Source organism: Sylvia atricapilla, chromosome 2 (assembly GCF_009819655.1).
Source record: "Sylvia atricapilla isolate bSylAtr1 chromosome 2, bSylAtr1.pri, whole genome shotgun sequence".
NCBI classification, from domain to species: domain Eukaryota; kingdom Metazoa; phylum Chordata; class Aves; order Passeriformes; family Sylviidae; genus Sylvia; species Sylvia atricapilla.
Window position 1 is genome coordinate 97,596,773 of NC_089141.1, and position 20,524 is coordinate 97,617,296.

At 43.1% G+C, this 20,524-nt stretch overlaps 1 protein-coding gene across 1 annotated transcript in view; it reads right to left on the reverse strand.

Moving 5' to 3' along the window:
• The window catches only part of GPM6B (glycoprotein M6B), a 510,804-nt gene extending 491,646 nt beyond the window's left edge, over positions 1–19,158 (reverse strand). Inside the window, exon 1 of the mRNA XM_066313882.1 lies at positions 19,077–19,158. Coding sequence (XP_066169979.1) covers positions 19,077–19,080 — 4 coding nt within the window. The 5' untranslated portion in view covers positions 19,081–19,158. The remainder of the gene's footprint in view (positions 1–19,076) is intronic.
• Between the last annotated feature and the right edge of the window lie 1,366 nt (positions 19,159–20,524).

Sequence of the window (20,524 nt, forward strand, 5' to 3'; positions counted from 1 at the left end):
ACTTAGTGGTTCTTCAGTAAGTCTACTGGACGCTTAAAACAAACTAACTTGTGTAACTTTGATCAGATGGTGCACTCTAAAATACTATTTGCTGTCGCCACAGCACAGGTAGCTCACAGATTAGATAGTCTCTTCACAGGTCTGGCCAGCATTTTATGCAGAGGAAAAACCTGGCAGACTGGACCATCACTGATAAACAAATCAGATTTGATCACAAATCACTGTGATCAAACAAAAAAGTCCCTGCTTTCAAAGAGTTAACACCCTGGGCTTCTGTTCTACAGGAGCACACTCACAATCAAAGTCTTCCCTCGAATATTTAATTGTTGTATGTACATAGGTGCACAAGGTCTGATAGGTAAATGACTCGACAGCAGACACTGAGAATGCCACAGTTATAAAAGCACAAGGTGACATCTCTCAGCTATTTTTCTTCTATAACCACGTAGATGGCAGGCATGCAACAGAAGAGTCTATTTCTGACCATTCAGACACTTAGAGAAAAGATACCATCAATAAAACTGAAGGAAGTTGCTTATTGTTGTTTTCCCAAAGGACACATTTCTGGCAATACAAAGGTACCACAATATTTTTTTCTTTTAAAGAAACCGAACAGTCACTACAAAGCAACACTGCTGCATTTACAGTACCATTTTATTTTGAAAAGGCACAGTTTCTGCCACCTAGCTGCTACGTGTAGGTTTAGGTATGGTTATATCTAAAGGAGTTTCAGCACTTCAGAGATGAAAGTTTATTCACAATATAACGCAGTTTTGTAATAGTGCACATATTACAGCATTAATTGATACCATTAGATGCACATACAAGGGGTACTATCTATAGAAGAATGATTATCCAGGAAGGCTGCAGTAAAAGTAATTGCTAGCACTTTATTACTGAAAAATTAACTCTACTTTGGGGGTGTTTCTGCATTTTTACAAAAGGCTGAGACATGCAACTCAGAAAATCCTGCTCCTGCAATCAGTACTGCACTTCTTGACACATATGTGACTGTTAGAAGCCCTGGTTTTTATTAATGTATTTTGCAACTACAGCATAAAATTTGAAATTATACTACGATCTCCATCACAGATCAAGTTTTTTCTTATTCTAATTCATTGTTAGATAGAAAACAGTAGTAACAACAGAGTTGCAAAAACAAAGTGTCGTGTGAGAAAACAGTAGTAACAACAGAGTTGCAAAAACAAAGTGTCGTGTGATTCTGGGGGGAAAAGAAAAGAAAGAGTTCCAAGTCAAAGTTTGTATGCACATTGCCCCATTACTAGGCTGAAATATCTGTTAGAGGCCAGTAACCATGCTTTCACAAATTATTTCTCTACATAATCTTAATAATTTCTATCCAAATTGCATTGTACTTAATTTCCATGGTGGTGATCTTCAATCACATTTCCAAGATTGTGCTCATAGCATAAATCATGTTTGGGAGATTTCACTGTAATCAGAAGTTGTTTCCTGGATTATCACATACCAGTGCATATTTCTGTAATTACTTACCTGAAAAATGAAGCTAAGGAAGTCTTTCATTTGGTCTTTAATGCAGTGTTTCAGCCAAATAAAAATTATTCCAAGTCATGCTTTATACACCATTCCAAACCTTTTAATTTTCCTGCTTCTAAGTCTAACACAAAATATGACTTTTCCTGTCCACTAAAGCAAGCAAGCATTTGCAATAGTAATAAATCACTACTGCAAAGTCTCAAATCAGCTAAATTCTGCCTGCTGTGCACATGTGTTTTCTGACATGTCTTTTAACACAAGCATGCACATAGAGACCCTGAGCGAGCAGACTCAGTGTATGTTCTGCTGCCAATACACCAAGCATTGCCTCTCAAGCTCAAGGCTGCTTGTTGGTGCATCTGAGGAGACACAGCTATCAGAGCATTTCTGAACTGGGACACATTTTCATACTAATCAGTATGTGATGCTAACAGATTCTACCCCAAAACATGGTTCTCCTCTGAGAATCAGCTATTTAAACAAATGTGCATTTGGTTTCGTGCTCTAGCATATTTGGGTTTTTAGGTTTTATCAATATGCATTTTATACTTCCACGTTCACCCACCACTTCTCTGCAGCTTGTCATAGGAAAGGAGAAGCCAACACTGAGCATTATGAGAAGACAGTTAGCCCAGGCTTTCAGAGAGGAGTTATCCACTTCAAAGATTGCTTCATTACCTTTAAGATTATTTGGCTTTGGAAGTTTCAGAGGAAACTGCCATAATATTCTGTAGAAATTAAAAATAATTACTGCTTTTATTTTTAAGCTCTTCACCCAAAACAAGGCAAAACGAAGTAAACTCTCCTGTTCTTTGCAGCAGTAAAGCAACAGCAGTCTACAGCTTTCTCATGAAGGAAAGCACCAGGGCAGGCTGTGACCTCTCCTCTCTGGTGACTGAATCCAAGGGAACAGCACAAAGTTGTTATACAGGATATTAGGAAAAGGTTCTTCACCCAAAGGGAGGCTGGGCACTGCAACAGTCTCTCCAGGGAAGTGATCACAGCACCAAGCCTGAGAGAGTTCAAGAAGTGATGAGACAACACTCTCACACACATGGTGAGACTCTTGGGGCTGTCATGTGCAGGGCCAGGAGCTGGTCTTCCATCATCCTTGTGAGTCCCTTCAAAGTAGATCCTCATAGTTATTTTCATGGAAGAGTGAATTACTTCAGAACTTCAAAAAAGAAAGTTACCAGTTTTTGCTCTTACGTTCCTTTGCAGCAGCCGTCATTTAGTATCCAGTAAATCATGATTCTTACCTTAAAATACAGCACAGACTCCGCCTGCTTTGGGTGATGAATTTAATAAACTCCCATTAATTGGAACAAGTTTAGCTGGACTTAAAAACTTCAAATCAAAGATGCTTGCACTATATGTTCACTGAGGCTTTATTATTGCAATGGACTTTTTAGAAGTTAAATTGGCCTCCATGGAGCCTTTTGTCAAAAAAGGCTTGTACCAAAGCAAATTGAAACTTATCAGGATAGCCCAATTAACACATAGTCTGTCGTGAAGAACATATAAATCATCTAGACTAGAAAGGCCAAAGCCTCTGTCATTCCTACCATGACATTAATTACATTTACCGGAGACTGAACAGGTGGCAACAGAGAGATTTGACAAAACAATTCCTTAGTGTGAAGCAGGCTAACACCTAAGGAAGCTGAACAGGGTGAAAAGAAATCTATGCAATTATTTCACAGCACTGTAAATTAAATGCACTTCCAATTTTCATGACACAGATTTATTGGAACTTTGCAATTGTTGTAAAAATGCAGCACAAAGTCTGAAAGGAAATTCTCTTTTTCCTTCTAAGCTGGGGCTTCAGGACCGCACACAGATTTTCATCGGCAGCTGCTTGTCCCAGACCACCAAAGCCACAGTGGTGAGAAGATGCCCTAACAGAAGCTATAGGCAGCTTCTCCTCCCTCACTGGTTTAGTAAAGGACAGATGTTGTGCATGACCCAGTTGAACACCCTTTTTTTTTTTTTTTTTTTTTTTTTTTTTTTTTTTTTTTTGTTATGGCTTTGGGGAAGGAAGAGAATGCTGCACGCAAAATTCAGCGTTGATTAAAAAGCACTAACATTTGGCTGAGCAGACCCCAATTTAGCCCCCTGGGCCTGTCTGACCCACTAACCACTGCTCCCTAACTGCTCTGTTATGGCAAAGTTTGCCTGAAAAATGCAGAGCTTGCAGAGCAAAAGAATATGACACTTACATCAGTTTCGCAACATTTCCTTAATGACACACTATGAAAATTTTGATTCTCACACTCTCAAATTTATAGGTTTTAAACTACACATTTGTAACAACGATGTAACAACTGATGGAGCCTCTTTAGTGACCAAACAGACACTGCACTGAAGTATCAGACAGACATATGGCATCACTCAAATATACACAATAAATAGCAAGATCTTGTTTGACTAGGTGGAAGAGATGGGGGAAGAAACTCAGAGCATTTTCAGAATTTAAAATGTACTGCCCCTGTGGTATGCTACAGTACTTCTCCCCCAGACAGCAAATAGGTACTACCTACCAAAAGAAGGGATCCCTGTTTTGTTTCGGCAAACTCCTTTCAGATATGCTTCCTTAAAGCATAGGTCTTTCACAGGCTCTGGAGGCTCAGGGTTTGCCTAGGCTTTGGGCTTTCCTACAGATCTGTAACAGTAATACCTGTACAAAAGAGAAGAGCATAAAAAGCAGGGGCAGGTAGAGTGGAACACGTTGAGCCTTTTTTTCCCAAAGCAACAGCAAAGGTAGAGTTATGTAAGAAGAACCATGCTAGCTACACTTGAACTGCCTCTTGCAATACCATCATCAAGTTTATCAAGATCTGGTGCCCAGCTCAAATCCCAGTTTTAAAGTATACACAAAAACCTTTATCTATTATTATGAAATGGGGGAAAAAAAGTAGATTTCCATTCATCACCACGGAAGAAGGAAAATTTGAAGTAAGTACCAGCCACTAAATGCTCAGAAAACAAACAGCAGACAAAAGCCTCCAAAATAATAGCAGGTCTTGTGATTTTTTTTTTCCAGCATTGAAGGACTACAACAGACAATGGCTGGATAGAAGCAGGGACCAAGAGGAAAGATTTTGCAGAACTAGGCATCTGCAGCTCTCTGAAAGACACTGATCCTTGCACAGAAAGCAAGGAGATAGCAGAGATGCTCTCTAGAGAACAAGAGACACCTTACAGCTAGTGGGGGTTAATGGTATCTTGCAAAAAATCTGATTCTTCAAAAAGGGAGAAGGGACTGCCATGTTTAGTGATTATCAATGCTCAATCATTTTGTAGGACTGCAGAAAATTATGTTTTGTGACCTCTAATTTCTCATATTTTCTAAGAACTTCAAAAGATGAATCAGGGAAGATTAGAGCCAAAAACACAGCCTCTCTGTACAACTCATATATTTGCTTTTCTTTCCAATTGTTCCCATACTGAGGGGATGTCCAGTATGAGCCTTCGAATCAAGGATCAATTTCATTTTACTGCAGAGATAATTCTTTCAGAGGGAAAAAAAAAAAGGCAGCATAACACAGTGTGCACATTAAACATTTTTTTCCCAAAAAATATTTTAGCTTTTTGAGAGAAAAACCCTTCTAATACGAGTAACCTGCTTCTTTGGATCAAAAAAAAATCCTACTGGTTTTTGTTTTTCAACCAACATCAATTTTTTAAACACTGTTAAAACAAAACAAAACAAAACAAAAACAAACAAAAAACCCCACAAAAACAAATAAACAAAACAAACAAAAAAACACACCACAAATGGTGAAAAAAGAAGAATATTCACTCGATTACCAAAGATCACAGTCATTGGGGGACCTTACCATACCACACCACTGTATGGCACAGCAAAACAAGGCAGGAGCAGCAGGGCATCCAGGCACTATACCAGAGAAGAATTTGGGAAAACACTTGAGCAGCTTCCAATGGCTCCCATCTGAAAAATGCCTTGGAAAGCAAGTAGCACAGCTATTATATGAGAGATCTTGAAACTGGCCCTCTGTAGTTGTGACCTGATGGAAAGACAACCCCATGCAAAACGCTCCTTTTCAAAAAAGGCATTACTGCACTTTTAAATGAAAACTCTTGCTCACCATTACCCAGCCAACAAAGAGGGCTTGAAGACATATTAAAATGGTGTCATCTACACATAAAGAAAAAACCATTTAGCTCATGGGAATGAATACCACAAGCAAGGGACTTTGAGGCTTCAAACTGATGAAGCTTCTATTGTTTGAAATTAAAACTCTGTTGCACTCTTGCTTCTCTTGAATTTCCCACACACAGATATAAAAGGCAATGCCCTTAAAGCTCAGAAGACTTAGATTTAATGCAGCAAACTCCAAGCAGCCCAATTATGTTAACTATTTTAGACACCCATAGAAGAACAGCATTCAGGTCAGTTATGCACACAAAGTTATCTTTTCACTCCCATTTTCTACTCCCATAATGCTGGCTTTCTGGAGATGGGACAGCATGAGACCCTGCCAGCCACTGAGCTCTGCAATCTGACAGAGTCCCACCAAAGCTTGTGCTTTATGTTAGCCAAGCCCTGGTCTCCTCCACAGAGATGAGGGGTCTCATACAAACAGATACTACCCCAGCTACTGAGCTGATAGAATGGCAGGAAATGAACGATGTGGGAGCAAAGGGAAAGCTTTAGCAGAGCCAAATACTGCTAGAGTTAATAATCATGCCCTAATTCAAACCAGGCTCTTCTAAAGCAGGTCAGGTTAATTTTAATTACTACGCAGTTTTTTTTCTTGGCATAAGCCAAAGAGGTTCACATCAGAACCACAGGAACCACTTGGGAGGCAGGAAGCTGCTGCACTTATCCTGTGAGTACCATGACCCGAATCAATTAGTATGCAGTGCTGCACATTTCCTTAAATCATCTCCAGTGCATACATTCCTGGTCTCACATCCAGGGTCACCATAGCTATGGAGGAAACAAAAGATGGTGGTGATGCTTGCTAGCAACTGCTGTCCTGCCTCTTCCATGTGTCTGCAGGGGAACACAGCTGCTGGGGCTAACATTTGGGAAGGTATTTCCTTGAGCAAACTCCTACCATGCAAATGCATGTAAGCTCACACACAGCTTCATGAAAAGAGACTAAAGAGGTGGCATTCCCAAGCAAAACTGGAAATGGAAAATTCTGCATGCCAGCGTGTGATCGAGTTAATGGCCAATTTAAGATTATGTGAAAGAGGTTAAGTTTAGGTTACTGTATGAACCCTGGGAGGGGAGAAGCTACACAGCCCAGGCAGAACACTACCAGATTTCCACACTCTGCAACTTGTGCCATAGCACATATGGGGCACTGTCATTACCCTCTGATTCAAAGCCACCTACTCCAGAGGGCTTGATGGAACCAAAGAGTGTCAGCAGCCTCCACAAACACAAAGGAGGAGCCTTTTATGCAATGTTACTGTTATATCTGAAGAAAGTATTTTCCTTTGTACTTCATTAATAAAACAAACAAATAAATAAAAGAACAAACAAAAAGACCAGGAGAAAAAAGAATGCTTGTCTTCTTTCACACTAAGCCCAGAAAGGTCATCTAAGCAACCTCCTCAAAAGCCCTTGCAGGAAGGATCACAGCTGTCCAAGCCATGGCCTACACTTTGTTCTGCAGCCACAAAATCTCCTGATCATTCTAGTCTCCCACAGAAGGGACACTGACAGTGAATATACAGCTAGGAAGTGCTGGAATCCTGATCTCCTCCTCTCAAGCTTCATGCTTTGTATCATTAACTTCAGTGCTTAAGAGAAACACAGCTGTCTTGGCAGGTCATGCTCAAAGAAGAAAGGCAGTTTCTGAGACAGTAAGTGCAAAAGCTCCTTAAAGTCATGATGACCTAGGGGAAGGATTTTAAATTAATTGCTAGTATCTCCTAGCAGGAAGCACTGGCATGGTACATCCCAAGTGCTGTGGAAGGGCTGAGATGCCTGAAGGCTGTCCCCTTCAGGACAAAGCAGGGCACACAGCTGCCAAGTCTGATGGCTTTAAGTGTCATAGTTCCATCTGTGTCTGCCACAGAAGAGCACAGGTTACTCCTGCATCACAGGTTACTCGTGATGTGGAAGTCACCTGAGTGCACAAAATGTCTCTGGCTATACTGAATGTCTGTAGGACCACATGCAACAGCTCAGGATAAATTAAATTTTGAGATACTGCTGTGATGTCAATGATTTAGCCTGAGGCAACAAAATAGCATTAAAATGGCAAACAAAGACAATCTTAACAAGTGTAAGGTCCTGCACCTGAGTCAGGGCAATCTCAACCATGCATACAGGCCAGGCGATGAATGGATTGAAAGCAGCTCTGCCAAGAATGACCAGAGGTGTTGGTGGATGAAAAACTCACTTTGAGCCAGCAGTGTGCACTTGCAGCCCAGAAAGTCATCTGTACCCTGGGCTGAATCAAAACCAGCATGGCCAGCAGGCTGAGGGAAGTGATTCTGCCGCTCTACTCTGCCAGAGTGATACTCCACCTGGAACACTGCATCCAGCTCTGGGGTCCAGCATCCTCAACACAGGACAGACATTGACCTTTTGGAGCAGTTTCAGAGGAGGTTACAGAGATATCAGAGGGATGGAGCACCTCTCTCCTGTGAAGACAGGTTGACAGAGCTGGGGTTGTTCAGCTTGGAGAAGAGAATGTTTAAGGAGACCTTGTAGCACCCTCTATTACCTGAAGAGAGCCTACAGAAAAGATGCAGAGGGACCCTTTACCAAGGAGTATGGTGATAGGACAAGGGGTAATGCTTTAAAGTGAAAAGAGGGCAGATTTAGATTAGATACTAGGATGAAATTCCTTACTATGTTGATGGTGAGACTCTAACCAGGTTTCCCAAGGAAGCTGTGGATGGTCCATCCCTGGAAGTGTTCAATGCCAGGCTGGATGGAGCTCTAATCTAGTGGAAGGTGTTCCTGCCCATGGCAGGGGAGTTAGAACTCTACAATCGTTAAGGCACCTTCCAATCCAAACCATCCTACAATTCCACGATTTTTCTCTTATGATAGGGAGAATAAATCTCTCTCCACATAGATCTAAGAACCACATGCAAATGCAAAGCTCAAGTGCCGGAGCAATGAAGCATATGTAACAAAAAGCTTGACATATTTTCTGAGTAAGGCAATAGAAAACACTTTATTTACAAGGTACAAGAGCCAACATAAGGGATGTTTCACACATGCAGAAGAAGACAGACTACTGACCATGTGGGAAGTGGGCACAGCAGTCACGCTCACTAACACATATGGAAGGAAAAAGGCATGCTTCCCTCCTACTAATCTTACCAGTCTCTTCCCTAAAAAACAAGGGGTTTAAGGATCAAGTATTTTTAAAAGATTATAGAAGACGAGAACTTAAACAAGTATGGTGGCATTTTCTGAATTGATAAACCTGCCTCATATAATGGGAAAGAGGAAGGAGTGCTTTGGGAACTCACATTTTGGCTGGAGAACTGCTTTTCCCCTTCTGTGTCTTCTTATGAAGTCCACTGTCCTGGTTTAGGACGGGCACTCCCCAGTACAGTACCCCCACTAAAAGCAACAAGCCGCTCCCCTCCTCCCCCATGCTAGTGGGAGACAAAAGGCAGAGATTATGGGTTGAGATAAGAACAAGCTACTAGAAACAGCAATGAGATAAGAAAATGAACAGTACCAGTAACAAAATTAATAAAAAAAAAAAGGTGTATAAAGAGAGGGTGATTTACAGGCAAACTGCTCACCAAGCTCGAGACAGTGAAAAACAATGGCAGACACCTCCACAGGCTATGCTTCCCCTCCCCACTCCAAAAGCCATGCTCATGTTCCTCCCTGAAGCAGGAGTCCCTTACTTCCACCCCTGGCAGTGATATGGAATATATAGAATTCTACAGTATAGAATAGCAACCCAGATGCATCCACACAGCTCCAGGCTCTGCCCCCTCATGGCTACTGCAAAGAAAATACCTCTGTCCTGGCCAAAACCAGGACATCCTCATCAGCGATGAGGATCATCTCTCTTCCCAGGAGACCTGCACAGGGAACCCAGTTAGCAGGCCAGAGGACAACTTATGAACAAAGTAGCTACACTTCCAAGTAACTGCTAGGGTTTCTTTGGGTTTTTTTCAACAGAAACTCAGGTATTGTTTCCATTCTCATTTCTCCATTAAACCCTAACAGCTCTATGGCAAATAAGGAACATTTCTAATTTTCCAACTACTTTGAACATAGTTCTTTCTAAGAGGGTAGGTAATCTTCAGAAAGTAGATAGATAGCCATCCTATAGTCATCATACAGACCAGTTTTGCAGGTATCTCTATAGCCAAAAATACCAATGCAATCTAAGATCAACTAATAAACAATACGAAACAAAGTATTTTTATCAACTAAATGTGTTTTTGTAAGGGGGAGAAGTAACTATTGCTGACAGTGACTACCCCGGCATTTTCCTGAACCCTTATGTTCTTGTAGGAACGGAAGACTCAGTGTGCAATAATTAACACAGTTATATGTCAGGCTTTAACAGCAGCTGGAACAGTTCCATTAGCCTTGGCAACAACACTTAATATTCCACATGTGCCATGCTTTTTTGTTACTGCAGAAATAGAAATCTAAGACTCCAACCTCCCTCCAGTAAAACACTTAATTTTGCTCTAAGAAAGCGTCTCCTGACTTTCTTTTTATTTTAAAGCTGTTTCTTTTAAAGTCTCTCTGGTTTTCTGTCTCTAAGAGAGGTACATCACTTACTTGGAAGCACAAGCCACAGTCATAGTCACACTCATCTACCATGTGTGAATCATATGCGTGCAAAACCAGCAAGCACTTCTGGACATCACTTCATGGAGAAAGTCTTCAGGGGAGGATCAAATGCCAACAGGAATAAGGGGGGCAAGGAACTGTCTACCCACACACATCCCCTGCCCACAAAACCTAGTGGAAAACAGCCTAGAGGGAAGGAAGGACAAGGTTTGACCATGATATCCAGCACTTCCTCTCTGCAAGTATAATGGAAAGAGGTTAGACCACTCTGGACAAGCTGGAAAGCTGATGGTAATGGGAAAACATTCAGTAGATTTTATGATGACAGCCATAGGAAACATCAAAAAATCCAGAAATAGTTTTACATGAAAATAAAATAATTTTAATGAAATCTGCAGACTGTTTAAGGATGAAATCAATTGAGTCTTGACTCGCTCTGCTACCTCATTTGTGTTTTGTTTCAGTTCCACCCACTCCTTGAATATCTACCTTCAGTCTGCCACAGCTACTTTAAATCAGCATTTTCAAGAGTATTTTTACTCCTTCCTTGTTCTTTTTTTAATTTTTTTTCCTTTTTTTTTTTTTTTTTTCTCTTTCCTGAGGTTTCTACTGAAGAGTAAGAGGAATTTAGTATGTGGTAGATTACAACAATTTCTTAAGCATGGTGTTGCAAGCATATCAGTGGCAGATAACATGAAAAATGTCAAAGAATTCCATGAGAAGGTTAAAGATTAAATATCTATTGTATGCTCCTCATAGATAAAGTTTGATGAGAAAAACAGGTATTTTCAAACTGTTTAAAAATAATTTAAAGGGAGAAACAAAGAATTGCAGGCTAAACCTGGCAAAAATTACTTGAATGGCTATTTATCATTCTACGTCATTATTTCTTTAAGTGTCCAGACATAATCTGAATTGGGGGATTTTCATCAGACAATTACCAAGCATGAAAAACCACCATTTCTATCTTAGCACAGTATGGGGGAAATGTCTATGGGGGACGTGGAGGTATACATTGCATGAGGGAAGTAACTACTAACACGGGCTACATCAGTCACACATAGCAAAGCCCCCTCTGCATTGCATTCCTCGCATTCGCTTCTGCAAAACTTTGGCTCAATGTAAGTGTTATCAGCTTTAATACCTAATAACTTCACTGGCTGGAGAGCAGGCAGTAACAGACAATGTACTGGATTCTGTTACATTCCCTTGACATGGCATGACAAATATCTCAGAGATTTCCAGGGTTTTGTACCTGTGCCTGTCACAGAGTGTGAGCAGATGTTACATAAAGTGTTCTTGTTTTTACACCTTGCAAGTCGTGGGTTCTTGACAGATGTGCTGGAGCAGATCCTTGTGCTTGCACCAAAAAAACTCCAAATACTCCCACTAGACATCTCTATTTCCTCATAACTTTTTTTTTTTTTTTGAATGCATGCCTAAATAGATCAAGAAAAGCATTTCATTTCCCACAAGGGACGTTCCATGTGGCAAACTTATTTTCAGCTGTGTGCTTAACAAATAGAAAAACTCATTTTATGCTTTTGTTTGGGAAAGTGCATGACATTTATGTCAACACAGTTTTGGTAACAAAAGCCTAAGTTTAGACACAAGTAGCAAGCTCTTAAAATCTTCCAAAAGTTATGTTTTCAAAAAAACAAACAAGCAAAAAAGAAAACTACAAATACAAGATGCAGAAAACACAGAGAACAAGAAAATTAGAACATCTTTAGTAAAGAATTTACAAAAAGGTATTGAAAATTCAGCCAGTGCTCTGCTCTAGTTCAGAGCTGCATGGTGCGTGCCAAGGACTCCATTCCAGAAAATCCTTACAGAAATTCACAGAATCTTGAACTTAAGAAATTTTAAGAAGTCTTAAGTACATGAAAGTAGTCTTATGCCATGAAACATTTGTATCCAATCAGAAAACACAAATAAACCCACAGAATTAAGAAAAAAAATTTAAAAAGGCATGAAATCTCTCTTGAAGAGATTGTAAAGACCCAACAGCACCCATGTGCCCAAGTGGGCTCCCAAAGGGTTCCAGCAGGTAACTGCAGGCAAACAATGCTCACCTGCACCCAGCAGCTTCACTGATACACACTCAGCATCAGCACCGAGATGCCTCAACGAATTTGTTAGCATGCAAGCTGGCAAAAAACAGACTAAAGGGTAAACCCAGACACTGGAGAGTCCCAGTTATACGTGCCTTGCTGACAGCATGGGGGAGTCGGAGTCCTCCCCAGTTAGCCATCAGAGGCAGGCTCCACCACTCCAGCTCAGCACAACAACCAACAAGCCCAAGTATATGTTTCCAATACCGAGAAAACCAGCGCACGACTCAAAACCTCCTCTGGCTGAACTCCTATCATTTAATCTGGGTTTGGATCTCCTGACCAGCTGCATTCTTAACATAAGGTGTCCTTTCTGTCTGTTTATCCACAAACCAGCACCTGGAAGGCAAGCCAGCTGCTTCCTTACTCCTTCCTGCACAACATTTGCCCTGTTTGCCTTCAGTGCAATCCAACTCTGATTTATGTACGGTTTACACCAAGGCAATTCTTGTACTTCCATTAGTGTTGAAGGAGTGTATTCAAAGACAAGAGGTTTAGGCTGCAATATGCAATGATTGCTCTATGCACTTTATAGACATTAAAAAAAAAAAAAAAAAACCAAACAAAATTATGAAGGCTGTATCTTACATTGAATACTTCAAATCAATTCAAGAAGTCCAGCCATGCTCCTGACCCAGGTGCCAGCTCTCTTTGAACCACAGTTCTTTTCAACATCTCCTCCTCAGGCAAAAAAAACCAAAAAAACAAAAAAACCCAAAATGCCCCAAAAAACAACAAACAACCAAAAACCCAAACGAACAACCCAAACATTAAAGTACAAACACATTTCTGAAAGACCTTTTCTGTACATATAACTTCAGGCTACAATTTCCAAGTGTGACATGCACACAACTATCAAATCATAAAATAAACACACCCAGAAGTGATGCAGAGAAAGGCACTGAGGTTTGTACCTATCGATAGCTCTGCAGCTGACACATCTTTCTGTTAATGAAACATAAGCTCTATTCACATTTTGAAATTTGCTGCTAGCCAAAGAGCTCCAAAACCAGGGAGAACAAAAGATGTTGAATTCTCATAGTTCTTTGTGTTGCTTGTAAATGTTTCCCAAGCCACAACTCCCCATGAAAGCTTTTGAGCCTAAAACCCAAGAGACAAATAATTATGGAGTGGAAGACTGCCAACACACCAAGACAGAGCAGAAATAAAAAGCAACAAACAGCAAAGAATTAAGTGGTGCATAGGATGCTTCCTATTTGTTACACTGAATGGTGACATCTCCACAGATGCCCACTGTGTTTACAGGAGAGGGGTGGCAGGATTTCGACTGGCACAGCCATCCCTGCACAAAGCTGTCTCAGGTTCATGCCTGCCTGCAGAATGAAGGCTGGGAAGGATCAGCAGATGTGGACTCCTCTCTGGGTATTGCCAAGCCAAGTTTGCTTCCTTTGGGCCACAGGCTACCTTGCACATGACCTGGAAGAAGCCAACTTACAAGATGGATGTGATGGGCTCTGTTTTGCCCTTTGACCACTGTGGGTATTGACCCAGTAATCTTCCCCACACAGTATTCTGCATCTGTACAGAGAGAGACTTGCATGCTCAGCAGGAACCCACCCCTTTAATACAACCATCTTCGATGTCCCACATGAAAACTAAACTATGTTTCCTTACATTTGTTCACACCAATGCAAACCCAGAGCCATTTGCACATAAATGGACTTTAAGGAACCAACCAGAAGAACAGAAAGAATCTTGATTTCTCTCAAACCAATGCAGCCGCAAGCGTGCTTAAGCGAAGTCTGGAAAATGACCTCCCAAATGTCTCACCACACACCTCACACCAGACTGGAACCCCAGCGAGATGCCATGTGCTCCATCATCTTCCACAACACTGTGGGGCCATGAAGGGATTTAAACTTTTTACAGGTGGGCTGGAGGAAGGCAGCTCCCGGCACCTCAGCGGGAATGGTGCGAGGAGCTGCACAGAGAACAGCGCTGTGCTGCCTGGGCAGGTGCAGGGCAGGCACTCATGGGGACCAGCTGTGTGCATGTCTGGGGAAAGGGCACACACAGCTGGGGTGTCCGTGGGGATGGTCAAACAGAAGAGAAATCCATCAGTGGGAAGAGCAGCCACTGTGGGGAGAGAGGAAACACAAAGACACACACAGCAGTTCCCTCAGAAAATGCTCTACTTCAGTGAAATTTCACCAGATACAATGTTCTCCCACTTCTGAAAAGACACAACACGTTTCCATCCACAAAACTATCAGTGGAAATACAACAAGAGGAGTTATTTTGCATCTGGCTTCAACAACTGTGTACCTCAGAGTAAAGAAAATCCTCACTAATGAAAAGGTGCACCACTCAGACAATGTGATGCCACTGTATTAGGGAAAGAAGAGATACCAGGAAGTGCACTTCACTGGGTTTGATTTCAATTTTTTTTTATTATCTTACCCTGAAATGGATGCTGGACTTATTTTTTTAGAGTAAAGACTTCAGCTATTACTAAATATTTTTCAGAGAAGTTGTGGATGCCCAGTCCCTGGATGCTCCTTCCCTGGAAGTATTCAAGGTCAGACTAAGCAAGGCTTTGAGCAAGAGAAAAAATGTCCCTGCACACAGCAGAGGGGTTGGATGAATTGATCTTTAAAGGTCAAACCAAAATATTCTATGATTAGAAGAGACCTGGAGACTTCAACTGGTTTTAAAAATTCTATAAACACTCTGAAAAAGAAAAGCAATCAGGCACTGAGAGTTCAGACCTCCCAGGGATGCAATCTATCATCCAGTATGTTCTTCTGAAATATAACAATTCAAGATCTGTCGGACATAGAATTAACACACAGGACAGAAGATACCCTATATTACACAACTACACACTTAAAAAGAGAGGATGAGGAAGAACCTGTAAATATAGTGAAAACACAAATTGTTTAAGATACTAGGAATACCTGAAATGCACAACATTTTCTCTTCCACCTCCTTCTCAGACAAGAAGGATTACAGTGAGTACCTTTTATCAGCACAAACAGGTGTTGTGGAGATAGAGGAAGGACAGCAGTATAAAATTTTGTATTTTACAGGTTTTATGAGAACATAAACTGAATATTAGGGGTTTTATTAATAAGAATAAGGTTTAATATGTTTAAGAGGTGTAGAATTTACAAAAATATGGTCACCACTTGGCAATTGAAATCCAGCCACCTTTAATGACCAAAGCTAATCAGATTTTACTATTAATGGTAGACACAATAGATTTCAGCCCCTACCTAAATGGAGTATATAGCTGAATAGAAGGAAAGAAGACTGATTGTCTTTCAGGATTCGCCCCCCAGCTGTTTATAAGAAGAAAGCCTGGTTTAGGGAATATTTGAACCTACTTCAGACTCATTTCTTTTAAAACGAGAACCATTTCTCTGGGTGGCAACAGCCCCTAAGCTGGAGCTCCTGATGATAATGCCTACAAGAAAGGGATGGTCAGCTCTGGGATGCAGGGAGGAAGAAGGAAGTTCTGTTGACAGAGCTGGACGTGCTGGAGAAGGTGTGAAGGACAGGAGATGGTCCTAGTGTGATACCTCTGGGAATTCCCCGGCTCCACAAGGCAGCAGCTCCTGCACTGGGGCTTCAGAGAAATGGGACAAGAACTCACCTAAAGACAGGCATCATTTCATCCTTTGTTTGCAGACAGTGTTCTCCTCCATATCTCTTTTCAAAAAAAAAAAAAAAACAACCAACCCAAATACAATATATGTACCCACACTGCTTCAACTACTTTTTTTTTTTTTTTTTTTTTTTTTTTTTTTTTTTTTAGGTAAAAAGCAACAGTTTGGAGAGTACAAAAAACAAAAAGCGTAAAATTACGAAAACACACAGTTCCCAAGAAATGACGTCGTATCATCCTTTCCAAACTTTCAGGAACCAAAATTTTTGCCTTTATTTTTTTGTTCATTTTGTAAAATAACAACCCCCCTTCTCTACCTTCTAAGTGAAGGACTATGTTTTAGAGAGTGTGTGCCACCATGTAAGACGCCCATGGGTGAGACTTCACACAGGAGATGCACAAAGCAATGCACTGGTCATTACTGAAGACCCTCCACCCAGCCAGTGCCAATCCTATCTGCTGTTGAAAATAGGGTGCCCAAGCTTCAGAAGTGCTGAGGGAGCCAAAAGAACAACAATGGCTGCAGAGGGCTCCCAGCCTCCAAAAAGGAAACAAAAACCAGCCTGGGTAAGCCAGTCCTACACAAAAGTTTTGTGTGAGCAAGGACAACTCAAACTGTCTTAATGAGAAGCAGTCCAACACATCCCTGCCATCAGATCAGGAAGCTCAGTAACAGCACTGGGGCTCCACACAAGGCCTGGAGACAATCACATCAGCTCCAGTCTACCTAATGCCAAGGCAACAGTTATGCAATGGCAGAAACAAAACGTTGTATTCATGGGGGACTGGATCACCAGCTGACAAAGGCTTCTTTTTGTGACTTCTTTTTGAAGTACTTATGAAATTTCTGCTCCAAGTCCCCTCTCCTGACTGACCAAACTGCCATTAACTCAGGCACAGCTCGGTCATCCAACAATGCTTCTAAGCAAAGAACTCGGTAGACCTTGGAATTTTGTGTTGTTATTACCATTATTATGAGCAAAATGTTCAAGAAAAGTTTTCTTGTCTTCACTCCCGTTTTCCCAACTGCTACATTCAGGACAACACGTTCTACGTGGGTATAAATTATATACTTGACACAGTGTTGCAGACCCATAATGTGCAAGACTAACTTTAGTGTTTCTGTAAGTTTTTAGGACTGAAATAAAGATGGGCTTCTCCTTAGAGGTGAATCACTCATGAAGATTTAAAATACCATTTTGATTTTGAACTGATAGCATCTTAATTCACTGAAGGAAAACCAATTTCATACGCTTAGTAGCAAGGACATTTAAGAACAATTTTATATGGAAATCAATACACTTCTCTTAATACGACAGTAAAAGCTTTCCTTTATTTCTATCCCTCTTCCCTCCCCATTCCAAGATTTATTGGACATCAACCCATACCAGTGAAAGTGTAAGTTAAGAAGAAGATAGTAAGATATAAACAAAAGGAGAGGCTGCACACTTTGCAGTTTCATTTAATATTAAAACTTCACCCAGGAAAAGAATAGTCTAAAAAATGAGTATCAGAATATGGACACAAAAAATATGCTGCTAATACAGCTGGTTGGTTTGTTTCAACCATCAGAGCTGCTGAGGCTACAGGAATCAGTATTTCATGCAGTAAAAGGGGTGTAGAAAAAAAAAAAGCCCTTATAAAAAACTTAGTAAAAAGAGATTAATACTAGAGGAGTCTGATCTTCACTAAGCTAGGGAACAAACCAGTTAATAAGCATTTAGAAATTAGGGAATTAGGTGATGCGAATTAATTTAACAAAGTAGCAACCATAGGAATTCTGTCAGCTTCCTTTAGCTTTGGCTGAGTAATTAATTTTTTTTTCTTCTTAATTAAAACCGGAGACAGTGCCAGCATCAGTATGTGCATATTAACACTTGGGCACGCACTGATAGCTCTGCTTTAGCAGTTGCAGCCTCTAAGCAATAATATGCCAGTGGCAAACCAGACCAAAAATACAGCTGTATTTTTCTATCTTCTCTTTTTCCAAACCTCCCAAGTTTCATTACTGCTTAATTGATTTGGATGTATTGTTGGTTGAATGAGAGCTGGCGAGAGGCAGCCCATACACTAAAAGTCTCACGCTGAAAGGATGGGAATGCTGAAGGTGAGTGCTGACTGCCGACGGACCCATGTGCACTACGAATCTTTTCCTCCCTAGGGCCCCATTTCTGGTCCTGTTAATACATTCAGCAAGCGCTACCCTCCCCATAAGTTTGGGAGCAGAAGTCGCCAACTCCCTCCACCGCAGCAGAGGGAACAGCGCACCACGTTATCCCAATGGTCCGCAGGATTCCCTAATGCTCACATCTAAATGCATCACGCCTGGCACACGGGAGTACCCAGCACTGCCCACCTCAAGAGGCACATTCACTCTCCTCTCTGTGTCCGGAGGCTATCCTCCTCCTCTCCCGACCAAACTTCGCACCCCGGCAAAAACTGACTCGCGCCTCTGGGGACGCGGGTCTGGCCAAGAGAACCGGGTCTGCGCGGCCCCTCCGCTCCGCAGTACCCCGAGGGGAAGCCGGGCGAGACCGAGCCAGTCCCCAGCTCCGGCACCGAGACCCGCGGAGAGACCCGCGGCCCCCCGTGCGCGCCTCTTCCTCGGCTTCTGAGGGACGGACCGCGGGATGGAGAAGCTCCGGGCCGGCTGCGTACAACCGCCTCCGAAACTACAGATTCCGCATTCTGCATCATTATTGTTATTATTATCATCATGATCCACATCAACGATTTATCTTCAGAGCAAGGGAGCGCTCTGCAGCTGGCGAGCAAGGTCCCGTTGTCCCGTCGGGCAAGGTGTCCCTGTGCCCGCTCCCGCTCCCCGCGCGGAGTTTCCGAGGCAGCGGCGCCGAGCGGGGCGGGCGGAGGGGCGGCCGCTCCCCCTCCCCGCGGGGCCGGGGCGCTCAACAGGCGGCTGCCGCCCGCGGGCTGCCCCGCACCTGCCCCCGCTCCCACCCTGCCCGCAGCCGCGGCTCCCACCCTGCCCGCAGCCGCGGCTCCCCGGCCGCCCCGGGGCGCGGGCTCTGCCGCAGCCGCCCTCGCTTACCCATGGCTGGCTCGCGTGGTCCGGGCGGTGCGGGGGACGCAGGGCTCGCTGTGCCGTGCCGGGCTGTGCCGTGCCGGGCTGTGCCGTGCCGGGCTGTGCCGTGCCGGGCTGTGCCGTGCCGGGCTGTGCCGTGCCGGGCTGTGCCGTGCCGGGGTGAGCGGGAGGCAGGCGGGCAGCGGCCGCAGCTCTCGCAGCGGCGGGCTGGGCTGGGCTGGGCTGGGCTGGGCTGGGCTGGGCTGAGGCGGGAGCGGCGGAGCGAGGGGCGGGCGGGGAGCGGAGGGCGGGGACTGCGCCCCCAGGGGCCCGGCCCGGCCGGAGGGGCAGCGGGCACAGCGCCCCCCCGCGGCCGCCCCCGGCCCCCGCGCTCCGGCCCCGCGTCCCCCGCCGGGACACCCATCACTCGGGTCAGAGGCTGCGGGGACGAGCAGCCGCGGCCAGGCGGGACCCCTGACCCTCTCGCCTGGGAAACCTTGGGAACCCGAGCTGCGGCACCCTTGACCTTCAGAGACACCTGTCCCTTAATGTGTCTCTGTGCCTTTGGCAAGGGCACCGTGCTCTCAAACGCAACATCATTTCATTACTGTCTATACCTGTGCTCAGCAATGCGATTCTTATCTTCACAGCCCCTTCGGAAGCGTCTCATGCCGCTTTCCAGCGTCACACAGCACTGCGGGAGCTGCCACTTGAGCGACGTTCCTGCCACACAGCCGTGCATGACGATGCTCGCAAGGACTCTGTCATTCTTTAAGCACTGTGAGGAAAGTGTCTTGGCTTCGGGAAAATTCAGTGAACGGGACCCTGAAAGTAACAGGCAGGGTAGTTTGGGGGCATATGTGTGGTTTCTCCCTTAGGACATTACCAGCAGCCCCTTCCCCATACCTGGACATGTTGGAGGTAGAAGTGACAGTGTCACACAGGAGTGATCCTTCACAGACACTGAAGATAGGTACGGAAGAGAGTGGCAAAGTCAGCTTTTTCAGTTTAGGTGCTTTCCTGAACTGGACTTTTACCATTAGAGCAATTTGATTGCTTCAGTTACAAAGGCCAGTGCTTTAGACAGAATAAGTGCATCTACAGTGACTAATATCAATCAGATTGTGCTGATTTACATTAACTGGGTACTTGGCATGCATTTCCTTTGTCTTTGCCACAATAATAATACACTAATTTCCTGTTATTTATGTGTGATGTAAGGATACATTTCATTTCCTCCTATGATCATTAACACACTAATCTATTCAATTATATAACTGTATTTTTCACCTCAAATTGATATCAATTGCTTAAGAACATATTACTAACATTCAAAGGCAAAAGAGTGACAAAAGTGAGAACACTAATTTTTAGGGAAATAAGTTTGTACTTTGGAAATTCAGGCCCCTGCTCCCAAAATAGGGTGTGCACTCATTATTGAAGTTGCAATGTTAATGTGTGGTTTCTTTCCCATT